The sequence below is a fragment of the Triturus cristatus genome, chromosome 12 (genome assembly GCF_964204655.1).
Source record: "Triturus cristatus chromosome 12, aTriCri1.1, whole genome shotgun sequence".
Classification (NCBI taxonomy): domain Eukaryota; kingdom Metazoa; phylum Chordata; class Amphibia; order Caudata; family Salamandridae; genus Triturus; species Triturus cristatus.
Window position 1 is genome coordinate 137503640 of NC_140595.1, and position 13799 is coordinate 137517438.

Genomic DNA, 13799 nt, shown 5'->3' on the forward strand with positions numbered 1-13799 from the left:
AAGTTAGTTTCCAACAAATTAACAAATGCCCCCAGGCGCTGAATTTTAAAGTAGACTTTCCCTTCACAGAATCTTTTCCTCCAAGGCCACCCTTTATTCACATCTGTTATCCTCGGTCTACTTTAACCTTAAGTATTGTAGCATTTGGTGCATTTACTCTGGACCAATTTAATCTAAAATGGCTTATTGAAGAACAAAAACCAGTTAGGATGTTTTAATGGACTGGTTGTTTGTGGCCCTTTGCATATTATTTCTTACAAGGTAAATCTGGTCTTGTCCTGGAAACGCCTAGAATCCAACAAAATGTTGTACCGCTTGAACAGAAGCCAAACCTAAATGAATGACCAATAGGTTTTGTTCAGGTCCGGCACTCATTACCAATTGACGTTTAGTTATTAAAGTAATTTTGTGAAACCACACTTTCTTGAATTTATAGCATTTAATTGCAGACACTAATGTCTTGCTTTAGACTGGTCCAGAGGTATTACCTCCAGCCAGGCCTAAAGTCGCGCCCTACTACACCATTTCACCTCCACCACCAGTAATTGCCATTTATGAATGCAGGGTCCAACATTAGCACAGTAGTGCAATCAGCGCCTTGCTGATCTCAGTTTCACAACGCTCTCCTTCCTTAGACAGAATGGTACCTTCCAAGTGAAAGCATTTGTCCAATTAAAGGGAAACCTCAAGTATTACCCACACCTTAATGCAGATTCCTACACACATGCGAGGAAGAGTAATCCAAAAGAATACCATTGGATCTTAGGTGAGAGTATGAACGAAGATTTTTCTCTTCCTGAGGACCAGAGAATCCATGGGGCTCTGGGAGGCTTTCCCAGAGCTCCACGACGGAGGAAGACAGAGTTCTACTTCTAGCTCTAAGCATCACAAAATATTCAGAAATTGACACCTTTCCGAAATTGTTATGCAATTCACACAAGACAGCCAGTTACAATCATGGTAAGTTCACTCTAGTTTCCAATAACCTGTCTTAATGCTAGATGGTGAAGAAAAAAGCAAATAATTAATTGTTTTTAAGGTCAAAGCCTTAAGGAACAGCTTTCAGTGGTCATGTGCACACTATAAAGGATGTCATTCAGAATGTGGTTCTACCGACATTAGGAGTTCTACCAACAAGCACAGAGCATGTGCGCGGTGACCACGCCTGATGCGAGAGGTACTCACGCTGAGGTGATGGCCCGGTACCGCTCCTGGCCAGCGGTGTCCCAGATCTGCGCTTTCACAGTCTTGTTCTCAACTTTGATGCTTCTCGTGGCAAACTCCACCCCGATGGTGCTCTTGCTCTCCAGGTTAAACTCATTCCGGGTAAAGCGGGACAACAGGTTACTTTTGCCTACACCAGAATCTCCAATCAACACAACTATGGGATCAAAAAAAAGAAAAATATTTAAAAGATGACTTTCATTCCAAGTCCACTTTACTGCCAGTATTGACAGAGTCAACTTTCATGATATGCAAGTTTACAATGCACAGGATTTCAACCAAATGCATCTGCAGAGTCACTGCCTCAGGCAGAGCCAGCCATGGCGGGCAGCTCTTAATGGAGATCCTCGGCAGAGGGGCGTACCCTGGCAGATCTCTCTGCAGACTGCGCCTTCACGAAGAGGCGTTAGAGCTTGGAAACGGATATTTATTATGCAGCACAGACACATAGGTATTTAATAAGTTACACGGGTGGTTGACCTTCAAACAATACAATATTCTGAGACAATGAGGCGTAGCACCAAACATCTCCATTGCACAAAGCTAAAGGTGAAGTGGTTAAACAGAGTATGACAGTACAGTAGAACAGCAATAAAGGAGAGAAGCTTGCAGAGCACCCAGGAGGCTTGGAGCTCTGGAATGCACAGCGAAGGGCAGTGTCCTACTGCGCGGCTTGGGAATGCAGGCCAGTTTTTGTCCTGGATTGACAAGAGCAGCGGTCAGCAAGATCTGTTGTTGATTTAAAATATTCCCCTGAGTGGGTTTTAGCGCCTAACACAGGAGTATTGCTTTATCACCTCGCACCATTTGCTATTTGGTGAATCATTCAACCTTAAACGGGAGAGCTTACACTACAATGCACGAGGTCATTTTCCACATCTCAAACGTTTACGCAAACGTATTGTTGCAGGTTCAATTCTTTAGGAGTCTTTTAAATTAATAAACGTTTGCTTTGTACTGCAGACAATCTTTAATATTTTAGTCAGGGCTCAAAATGCATACTGGAGTTACTGGGTTTGCCAATGTTTGTTTGAACACAAACACATGGCCTTGCTGGGCAGCAACAGACTGATCTACTACCACTGGAGGCTGGAGGGGATGCCAAGTCCTCTCTATCCAGCGGGGGGTCTCGAGTCACTCAAAGCCATTTAGTTGGCCATTATTCGCAACTTCAACGGTACATCTATTCACACTGATCCACACCCGAATACACCGAGAATGTCATCAGGGGGACATAATGGGGACAATGTATTGAAGCGCAATCAACTGAAGAAATGGGCAGTGCTCAATTTATAAAACAATAAGTGCCGGACCCAGACTCAGAATCGGCCACAGCATCTTTCATCCACCCGACACTCCCTGCTCCTCTATATCACACCAGCACTCTATTCCATTTCTGCTTTCTCCCTTTGCCACTGTTTTTCCACCTCTCTCTCTTCCTCGAGATGTTCCCCTTTTGTATTTTTAGGTCTCGGCTGCGAAAGGCTGCGCTTGCGCAGTCTCGCTCCGAGATTTAATGAGTTGGAGTGACTTTGAGAAGAGGGGCTTGCACCTGCCCCTCTTCTCTCCTGTTCTCCATTGGCTGGCCTCTTAAATGCTGGCCAGCCAATGGAGAAGAGGTCCAGTCACTCCGTTGAAGCCCCGTCCTTTTCGGATCGGGGGGCGTGTTTTTTGCGAGAAGTCTCAGGGAGGAGACAACAGCAAAACACGCCCCCAAATCCGAAAATGAGGCTCCCTTTCTCCGAGGCATTTTTGCTGTGCCTCGGAGAAAGGCGGTGGTGTCTTCCGGTGCCCTCGGCTTGTAGGCATCAGCTGGGTCAGTTTGTGGTTATACTCTCGTTCTTTAGCACCATTTGCCAGCAGGATGTTTCTTCGCATAAACTGATGAGCTTCGTTTCCTACGAAGGCAATAATCTATTGGATTTACATCTCACTGGAGTAAAATAGGTGTTCTAAATAGCTGCTCTTGTGTTCTTAATTCTACCAACCAGGAGGTGCGGAATACCTGAATCATCCCTTTTGTTTCCCTTACGTTTCTCTTGTGTTTTCATTGCTTGTGCACTCAGCTGTCTGTTATGGATGTGCTTTTAAGAGTCATTGATCATTTGATAACAATTTGGCCCCCAGTTTTCTCCCTGCCGTCTTGTAATCTGCTGAATGATCTATACGCTTTCTTTGCGAGGAGAAGTGCAGACACACCAGGCGCGCAACACCCATTGGACTCACAGGGCTTCAGCCCCCCCCCCCCCCCCCCCCCCGTCGTGTGTGGCAGCCCGGGATGAGACACCTTCCCGAGCAAAAAAGAAGCCGCACCCGAGCACTTCACAGGTCTTTAAAAGACCATTTGCATGTTAATGAGGCCTTGCTGTTGTTTCACCCCTTCTAAGAGCCCCTGCAGCTCCACTCTGCCTGTTGCTTAAAGTTCAGCCCCCCCCGAAATTTTTGCTCAGCCCCCCCCGAAATTTGGCTCTAGTTGCGCCTCTGAGACACACCCTGCGGTTTTTAGCAATGCTGCCTCTGGATGAACTGAGGTTTGCCAGTCTTGTCGTGATCACTTTGTTTGCCTACCATATGGAAAGTTACAAATTGTCAAGTTCCATTGATGACAAACTTTAAAACCTCATGTTTTTTAAAACGTGAATGGCAAATGAGCTAATAAAAGCATGTCTTTGGATCTCCGCTTGGCGACGCTTCTCTTTGGAATCGTTTTGAAGTCTTAACCTTTTTCCACTGGGCATTAGCCCGGGTAAATGTAAAGGCACTTGTATATTGATTGATGGGTTTTTCAAACGCATGTTCCGTGGCGTAGATTCATCCGTGAACTAGCAGTAGGTCGAAATTCACCACGTGTGTGCCTCGATTGAATTGGGATCTTCCGCATCCATTACCCCCCCCACTCCCCTCCAGCCTTCCAAAAGCCGAAAAGAGCTTTTTCGTACCTTCAATATGTTTTAGAAAATTAAAGAGACGGATTTTGTAAGGGTTAGTGCAGTTTTGTTTGCCTTCTACATCTATAAATCTATGTAAACGGAACTTCTCGTCTGCCGAACTCTCTTTTCCCCTTCTTTTTAAAACCGTTAATACATAGCTCATCACTCCAAAGGATTTGGCAGTTTCTCTTCAAAGAAAAGCCATACACGACTGTAAGGTCCATCATTTACAGCTGACTTCGTTGGCGCTTTGCATCGTGTAAGTGGATAGCATATCAATACTTTCTGTAAAGGATTCTCATTGATTTTGTTTTCTTTTAGTTGGCGATTTTGCAGCATCAGCAAGCTACTAATTAACGTGCTTTGAATAAGTCTGCCCTCTAGTGGCTAGATCCAGAATACACTTCTTTTGACAAACCGCGTGTGGATGTTTACAGAAGCAACTTCTCTGTCTGAGTCTACTCCTGATGCCGTCTTCAGTCCGCTCCTTTTCATATTTTATTGTGTGAAGTTACCAAATCGACACCACCGCACTTTTTCAGTATCTATGTCGCATTACTAAGGTATACTCCGGTCACTTGTTCGGGGTCAACGGCACATTGTACGTTTTTAGGTCTCGGCTGCGAAAGGCTGCGCTTGCGCAGTCTCGCTCCGAGATTTAATGAGTTGGAGTGACTTTGAGAAGAGGGGCTTGCACCCGCCCCTCTTCTCTCCTGTTCTCCATTGGCTGGCCTCTTAAATGCTGGCCAGCCACTGGAGAAGAGGTCCAGTCACTCCGTTGAAGCCCCGTCCTTTTCGGATCGGGGGGCGTGTTTTTTGCGAGAAGTCTCAGGGAGGAGACAACAGCAAAACACGCCCCCAAATCCGAAAATGAGGCTCCCTTTCTCCGAGGCATTTTTGCTGTGCCTCGGAGAAAGGCGGTGGTGTCTTCCGGTGCCCTCGGCTTGTAGGCATCAGCTGGGTCAGTTTGTGGTTATACTCTGTCATTTCTGAGGACGATGACTCTCTGCTCAGGTGAATGCTTCGCGTATTATCGTTTACTGTGTCCGTGCATTGATGACGTACTCGGAGATCGTCGGTATTATAGTAGGGAAATCATATTGCTAATGCATGAACACGTTTATTGTAAAAGTTTAAATGTTAAAAGCCCGTAAATGGATTTTGGGAGCGCTCGCTTGTGCTGAGCCGCATCACGTGCCTGGCGCCGACCTCAGTCCTGCTAAAGGGCGCTGCGGACATCAGAAAGTATTGTATCGCATTGCGTTTCAATATGGCCTCTGCAGTCGTTGAAACCCCTTACTATCTTCTAGAAGTAATTGAACAAGATGGGAGATGCAGGCTTGTGCTACATTTTTTTTCAAGTCACTGTAAATGTATTTAGTTTCTGAACTAATTGGGAAACGTGCAAAAAGTAAAGTAAAAGTAAAGGTAAAAGTGAAACAACACAAGGTGCGGAACTGCTGCACGGGTAAATAGAGCAGCCATCTTGAAACGGTAGTAGATCTCCATGTATTAGAAGTCCAAATCACCAGTAGTAGGACACGCCATTAGTGCACGGGCGTACAGGAAACACACGAGGCAGATTATATGGAATTTCCTACCTCCGCATCTCATCTCAGAATTGCTAGTCACTTTTTCCTAGGACAGAAGTGAAACTTCACTGCACTTACCGTGTGAAACAGGTAAAGCGTTGAACGCACAATTTGTTGATTGCAGCAGCAAACGGTCTTAAATCGTCATATAGGGTAGCGATTCTCACCCTACTGACTGTATCTGCTTATCTGCATTCTTGCTTGCCATGCGCACTGCCTAGCCGTAGCCGATGGAAGGGGGGAGGGGGGCTATTACGTAGCTTAAAAGTTCTTGTAGTTTTCTGGGTTGGCTCTCACTCTGTTTGCAGTGGATACAAGGCAGCCTGCATGATCAGCATGTCTTTAGAGTGTGTGCAATTATGAGACTGATTCAGAAAAGTAAAATTACCCGTTTTGTGTACTATTTGTTTTTGCTATTCACAAGCTCATCCCTATTTTTAGGTCGAGCCTGAGGATTTGTTGTAGGTACTGCAAGGAAGAGAAGACCTGCCCACATTTGTCATTGGCTTGTGTTTTTGTCCTTCGAAACTGCTGTCATCTGATTCCGTAATAGGATTGTTAGTCTCTCCTTAGTATGGCCATGTGGCCATGTCGTCATTTGTATCCCCCCCCATAGCTGGCCCCTTTACTTGGTTGTTACACGGTATGTCTCCTTTTTTAGGTCGAGCCTAGCGGCAGCGCACATGCTGTAGTCGAGTATGCTGTGGAGGCTTTGCCTTCTCTCTGCCCATATTTTTAATTGGCTGGTGTCATTGTGCTTGGTAAATGCTAGCTTCCGATTGATAATGAAGCTACAAGCTCCAAAACAGGGCCGGCTTTAGGGCGGTGCGACCGGTGCCACCGCACCGGGTGCTGGCTTCCTGGGGGCGCCGTGTTTGAAAGTTTATTATGCTTTTGAGCACCTGCTGCAGCGTTTCTTTCTCCCGGCAATTACCAGGCCCCACATAAATGTGGTAAACCAGAAGATTGCTGATGTTGATACATTTGAGGGATTCTGCATGTGTTCTTTCTGCGTGCTCGTTGCTGCTCCTGTTGTAAATATTTTGTCTGCAAACTACAACCTGACGCGACGCACAGCGCTCGCAGCTATAAATGTAAAGTCTTGCATTTGGTTGTTTCACAAATTTGCTTCCAGAGCCTACTCTTTTAGAATCGTCAACTCTCACTTATCAGCAGGTACTTTTTTGTTTAAGAAAACCCATTCCAAGACAGCAGACAATGTATCATCATGATTGTGCACACATGGACTGATGTATGTCATTACCATGCATGCCTTTAGTACACATTGCCTCTACAACAAAAATGATAAGTTTATATCAGGCAACTCAAAAAACCAATATATATATCAGTTGCTCGCTTTTGCTTCGTTGCTTCTTTTCGCCAACAAACGAGTGGACCCAAATATGTGCAATTTGGATTTATTTACCGCTCAAAACAGCCACGCCATTACGCGTTTCGGCAGCTGCCTGCCTTGATCACATGACATATAGACACACACAACAAAACATTTTCTCTTGCGCAGAAAAAAGCCATTGAGACCTATTCCATGGAGTTCACGTGCTTTATTAAAACAGATACAGTTCATAAGTTGCCTGCAAATATTCTCTGTCCCAACGCGTTTCAACTCGGTTCTAGAGCCTCGTTCACGGGGAAATAATCACTTGCTTTTTTGAAATGAACATGATTTAACAGCAGGAAGCTCTGTGTCTGCTACATTGATGCCGCCTTATTTGAGTATAGGCCCCTTTCACGGAGCAACTTTGGGAGGTGGTTTTTTTGTCAAAAGAGGCCCTACTCACTCTTATTATGCTTTGGAAAAAGAGGGGATTTCCCAATAATATTACCAAAGAACACGAGGCAAGGATGTGAGCTGGAATACCCTTCAAACTCACGGATTCCAAATGAAGTCAGATACGATATGGACTATCATGTGGTGCATGCCTGCAAATCTGGTGAATTGTGGTTTTATTCAATGACTTTGCGCACTGAATTGGCTTTTAAAAATGACACTGCAGTGTGTGCAATAAGTCAAAATGCTGCATGAAAACACCAAGTGCCGATTTGTATTCACTGTGCATGCTAAAAGTAAATGACCTGCAGGCTCCGTGAATTGTGTAATCAAGGGGTCTATAAAAAACACATGGTCATTTCAAACAAGCATTTACAATGCTACGGTCTCGGCATTGTTAAAGTTAGAGCTATTGGCATTGCTCATGACAATGCCGTTTCTTTAAATGTTTTGAAAACAAAAACATAAATAAAAATAATGTCATGAGCAATGCCAATAGCTCTAACTTTACCAATGCCGAGACCATTGCATTGTAAATGCTTGTTCTCTCTTGTTCTGGGTCCAACTCGATGAGGTAAAATATGTGCCGGTGGGCCCTACCTGCCAACCACAGCTCAAATTAAGCACTGCAAACGGGCAAATTCCACACCCCAGCAGAACTAAGCAAAGATAATGTTCCACACAGACCCAGAGCCCAATCTCGCAGTTCGCTATACAATATATTCCATGACTAAACAATATATTATCCTACTCCAGCCTTACTAACCACCATCCAGCACACCGTATTAACAGGAAACACTACAAATTGCAATATCAACAGAACAAACGTCAACAAGAACGCCAGAAACGTAAAGGGTACACAGATTGTGAAAGCACCTGGGAACCATAAGATTGTGACAATGCACTACACTGCACTGCACTTAAGAGAACATATTTGCACTAGACATTCTATGTTGCAAACAGAGCAAGAGTGACTCGCACAAAATGGCACTACATGTATTCAAGTTCAGATACTGGATTTGTAGCCGGCTTATCAGATTCTCAGAGCAGCACTTCAACCACTAGCCATTATCTCTTTCTAATATTGAAAGAATGGTGCACCACACTGGAGCTACTGCATCATATCCTAGGTTTCCAAGGAAAGATACAGAGTACCTGCACGTACTTTTTTATTTGTCGGAGAAGAAGAAATTTTTTTTTTTTTTTAAAGCAGGAAGTACCAGCACTTCTCATAAAGGGTGCTTCTCAAAAGAAAGAGGAAATCGCGATACAGAGAGCCTGCATTTTTGCGTTTCCATTCTAAGCACTAATCAGGCCTTTGAAAAAGTCACGGTGGCCAAAAGCCTGGCACTGGACAAGGAAGACTGAAATAAGAACTTCGGAGTGATACAGGAGAAGAAACCAAAACCAGGGTGAATTTGGTAGGAACTCTCTGGACCCTGAATTTGCCTGCGCTATACCAGATATAACAGCGGATGCAGGAGGCTTAGCAAGTGCTCCAAGAGCCACGCCTGGCAATAATGGACACAGGAATTTTGGCCCCATTAGACCCCAGTTCAGTCATTCACCAGCTGAAGAAGAAAAAAAAAAAAAAAACCTCTTTAGGTCACATGCTGTGGTGCTTCAAAGCAGTGGCACAGAAGTTAGTTTAGTAACATTTCCAGCCCTTAAAAACATTATTTAATTTTAACTGAATAACCAATGTACTGCCAATTACTTTTAAACTTCCCGTTTCAAGTTTTTTTCTATTGCTTTTGCCCCTTAAGGTCCTACATTAAGTGTTAAATAAAATATCCTGCAGCTCTAGATTCTGCTTTGCCCTGTGGGACATCGTTAATGAATTTGCCAAAAGCAGGGTATTTCACATTTATTAATTACATTGGCGAAGGCCTCGAGTAAAGGCTTCTGGCGCAAAAGGGGGTTTTGAGGGCCAGCCACCCTCATCATCCCGTGTAAGGCACTGGCCTTTGCAACATTTTATGTCCCAGGGCCAGAGGGAGGGTTAACCGTGCAGCCGGGCATGCTACACAATTGGTTAACTCGTGCCTTTGAAACCAAAAAAAAAAAGAGTTATGGAGAGTTCTGTAACTAGCACTGTTCAGAGTAGGGGGGCGGGTGCGGGGCGAGGGGGCAGCGCGCACCATACAACACCTGCCCGCCGCCCCCGCGGCCCACCCTAGCCAGCATCCAAGGCAAGGGCCGGCGCCGCGTCACAGCCCTGGGATTCAAGGAATGCTTGTGTGAGGACTGAGCCTTATCGGAGCACATTCCTTGCCCTCACCGCCCACAACACGACCAGCTAACAGGCAAGCCGACAAATCCTTTTTTTTTTTTAATTTATTTCTTTACAAACCTCCATTCGCAAACGCAAAAATGTAAATGTAGCACCTTTCAAAATTATTCTTATGCGGTCTCGGAAATACCAACTCCGAGAACGGTAAAACGCTGTTAATTTAACAACTGAGTGGATTGTGTATCAAAATAAAAATATCAAAATACCCCTATGTGGATTGCACTATTGGAACCGGCTACAGTGTCTGAAAAGTGCCATCTCACATGCGCGACCAACACTGCCATACGCACCGGAGACCTCCCCCCCCCCCCCCTAGGAGGACTCTCGACCACTCTGGAAGTCTCACTCCAAGGGACTTGTTGGCGGAAGGACACGCATTGATTTCAGAGCCTTGGCAGAGGAGCAGGACAGTTCCTACTACAGAGGGGGATCTTCCATTCTATCACGAGATGATAGTACATGGGTACCACAGATCCCACAACAAAATCATTGAAGCTGGCAATTTACACAACAGGCAAAGGGCGTGGAGCTGCTTCGTGGGCCTACACATCCCAGTGTCTCCAGACAAGCACCCAGCGACAAATGGGAACAGACCGCAGGATCGGTCTTTAACAGCAAAGAGCCAACAGGCCTTCGAATACACCCAAAAGGCGACTCTTAAAGCTGGTTGTAAATACATCCAGTTTAAGAAATTATACAGAGAATCTCTCACACCGTATACAACATATGCTGTGTAACCCGTTCAACTGAGAAACCAAAACGTAGACAATGAAGGCTGTTGGCTGGCAGTGTATCCTCCATCCCAAAAGAATAAGGTGACCACTAGGTTCATCGATCTTGCACTATTATTGGCAAAGAGCTTTAGGTATGAGATGGAAATCAGCCTAGCCCCTAGGACTAGAAGCTTGGAGGCAAGACAGGATATATTGGGTGGAAGAGGAGAGCAAGGCGATGGGAAGAAAGAAGAGGGTTGCACAACAGACCAATCCCAAATACCTGGGATGAGTTAGTTTAAGTATATTAAGAAACTGGGAATAATAAGGATAGCCCACCTTAGATGGTTGTGACAGATAAGCTACATAAACCTACGATACCATAATCTACCAACATACACTTAAGAGCTAGGCTTCACTAGGCTGTCAGAAATGATTGGATCGAAGGATAAAAGGAAAACCATGAAGAACTATACCAAGAGGTACAGATTTATACCCAAGTGCTTCCCCCTGCAACCCTGCCCTATCCCTGTATAGTTAGTGGTACCCCTTTCTGTGGTGGCCATTTAGATGGGGAGACAGAGTACTCATTTGACCACCATCTAATTCTACACTTGGATTGTAAACTGATGGCTTTATGAAGAATATTCTAAGTGGCAAATGAGTCAAGGGTGAGAATATGTTCGATGACTTATGTATACTATACACTTGGAAATGCAAAAAGAATAGGATACATTATCATGAATCGCAATACTGGTTGTAAATTGTTGACTAGCGTAGATTCCGGTATAGATATTAGTGTAATGGAACTAATATTGGTCTACCAAAATGTGCACACGTGAAAAGTTGAATAAACTAAAAAATGATAATAAAATAGTTGAAAATAAATGTTGTCTACACAAGATCAACTTCCAACATATCACAAGGGAAAGCAAACATTAGGTGGTGTAGGTATATTATTGCAACAGCACATCTACTAGCCTTGACGATATGCATTAAATGGGTACTGTGCAAACTAGTTTAATACTTTATTTCAGTCAAGGACCATAAAATCAGCATAACATAGGAAACACATTGTATTAATACTACAGTAATAAAAGTTTTGTTTTTAAGTTTACATAAACATCTGTATAACAAAAAGGGAGTTTCACATATTAGCACACAATTTTGAAGGAAAAGATGTATAAAAATCAATATTTGGCTAAAAATAATTGCTTTCTTGGCAGGTTGTGTTTGACAGTTCGCCAAACAGAAGTATGCAGCTGTAGCTAAGCTATCGTAATTGGAGTCGATTTACATGCTCAATGTTTAGATTCTGGCATTTGAAAGAATCCTAGAACGAACAGGCCAGGCTCATTCCAAGAATTTAGTTATCGAGAAAACCACACAAGACCCTATGTCTGATTCGCAAATATGCAAAGCTTGTTTATGGAGCCGTATTCCAAGGTATCTGCACAAGGGGACAATCCAGAGTAGCTGGGCATCTGTCTACTGCGCTGCTCTACATGCAGAGCAGGCTGCACTACCCTGTGAATGGGATCTCCATTTACTGGTGAATGGTGCAAGTGCCAAAGTACCCAACCTACATTTTATATACAGAGATCTATTAAATGGCAGGTCAATTTCGTCCAAGAAAGTCTCAAACCTTGGCTCAGATTTTTGTCATGCAGTACAAAAATAAAAATAAATCAGCATGACTACCACTGCTGGTGGATTCCAATAGCATCCTCCATTCATTCGTCCAGAAGGCTTTTTTAATCCCCTTTACAGAGGAAGCAGAAATGCCCTCTGGCCATTGCCAAAGATCAGAGCCCAGTGCAGAAAAGGATTGCTTGATATAGCTTAGCCACGGCAGAGTTTTGACACACTTTGGGATGAGAAGAATGTCCTTCAATCCATTCCGAAAACATTCCAGCTCGGGAACCAACCATAATCTCAGCCTGTATAAGATTGGTATTAATCTCACTATGGCATTGATTGGGCGAACATGTAGGTCCACTCTGAAAAAGACCCGGGGCGTGCCTTGTGCAAGTGCTGTTCTCAAAAACGTGTTTTTGGCAATTCCCAATTAATTAACATTGCTATGGCCTCATAGTTCGTAGCCATAGATAGCCGTAGCAACAGCTTAGGCTCGCCAGATTTCCAGTAGTGGGGATACTGGTTGGAAAGATGTATTCTTATCAAAGTTCAGGGTGGCAGCTGCCCTATGATTAAGAAGCAATCCACTCTTGACAACCTGGCTGTTCCACGAACTGGTGTTGAACAGACGTATGTCCAGATTAACTCCCCCTAATCCAACTGTTTCACAAAACTGGTTATGTGGGTGGATAGCCATAAATTTAGTTTTATCAGAATTTATTGCTAGACCATTGGTGGTGCAGAACATGTTGAATCTTTCCAACAATAGTTTCCAAACCTTTAGGGGTTTTTGACACTACTAGGTATCATTGGCTAATAATACCCGGATCTTCTTAACACCACCCAGGACCGGGGAGTAATTTATGCACTCCATTAGGAATTCGACATGCCTATTGATAAAAAGTAGAAAGAGTGTTGGAGCAAGGACACATCCTTGCCTTATACCCTTGTCTACCAAAATAGAACGTTAGTTTACCCTATGGCCCCCATCTTACTTGAGCATTATTTCCAGTGTGTAATCTCACAATTTCCAGTAGCGAGGGAGGGGGCGGGGCCATTTCCTTCAAGGTGGCCCAAAGTTAGTCTCTGTGCAGACAATATATGTACTGGTCAATAAAAAAAAAAAATCTTGCAAATTTTGGTAGAACACCATGGAGTAAGATGGCCACACATAGCAAAATTCTGATCTGAATGTTAACAAGCACTGGCAAAAGCAAATAGAGCTGACAGTTTTAGTTCACACAGGAACAAGTCTGCTGCAGTGAGAAAAAAAAAAGCACGGTTTTCTGTTTAGCATGGATTTAGGAGTTTAAGAATTTAATGTGTGATAATTGTGTATTTTGAGTCATAGAATAGTCCCTCATGCATTGTAATGCAAGCACTCAGGCAGATTGACACAAACAGCACAGTAACTCTCGAAGAAATATGGAGCTGTCAAGCTAGGCAAAAAAAAAAAATAAGGGACCGGAACAAAACCAGTTTCCATCACAAAAAAATAAATAAAAAAGGTACACAATACACAAAGTCATTAAACTTCACAGTTTTCATGAAGTGTAACTGTGGGCACATAGCTAGATTAGATGTATACATCTGTTATTTTAAAACAGAGAGCCTGCCTCC

The 13799-nt window shown here is 43.8% G+C and overlaps 1 protein-coding gene across 1 annotated transcript in view; it reads right to left on the bottom strand.

The window, feature by feature from the left end:
• The window catches only part of LOC146772904 (ras-related protein Rab-11A-like), a 64666-nt gene that overhangs the window by 13839 nt on the left and 37028 nt on the right, over positions 1–13799 (bottom strand). The window contains exon 2 of the mRNA XM_085637741.1: positions 1186–1381. Within this exon, the coding sequence (XP_085493867.1) occupies positions 1186–1381 (196 nt within the window). The remainder of the gene's footprint in view (positions 1–1185; positions 1382–13799) is intronic.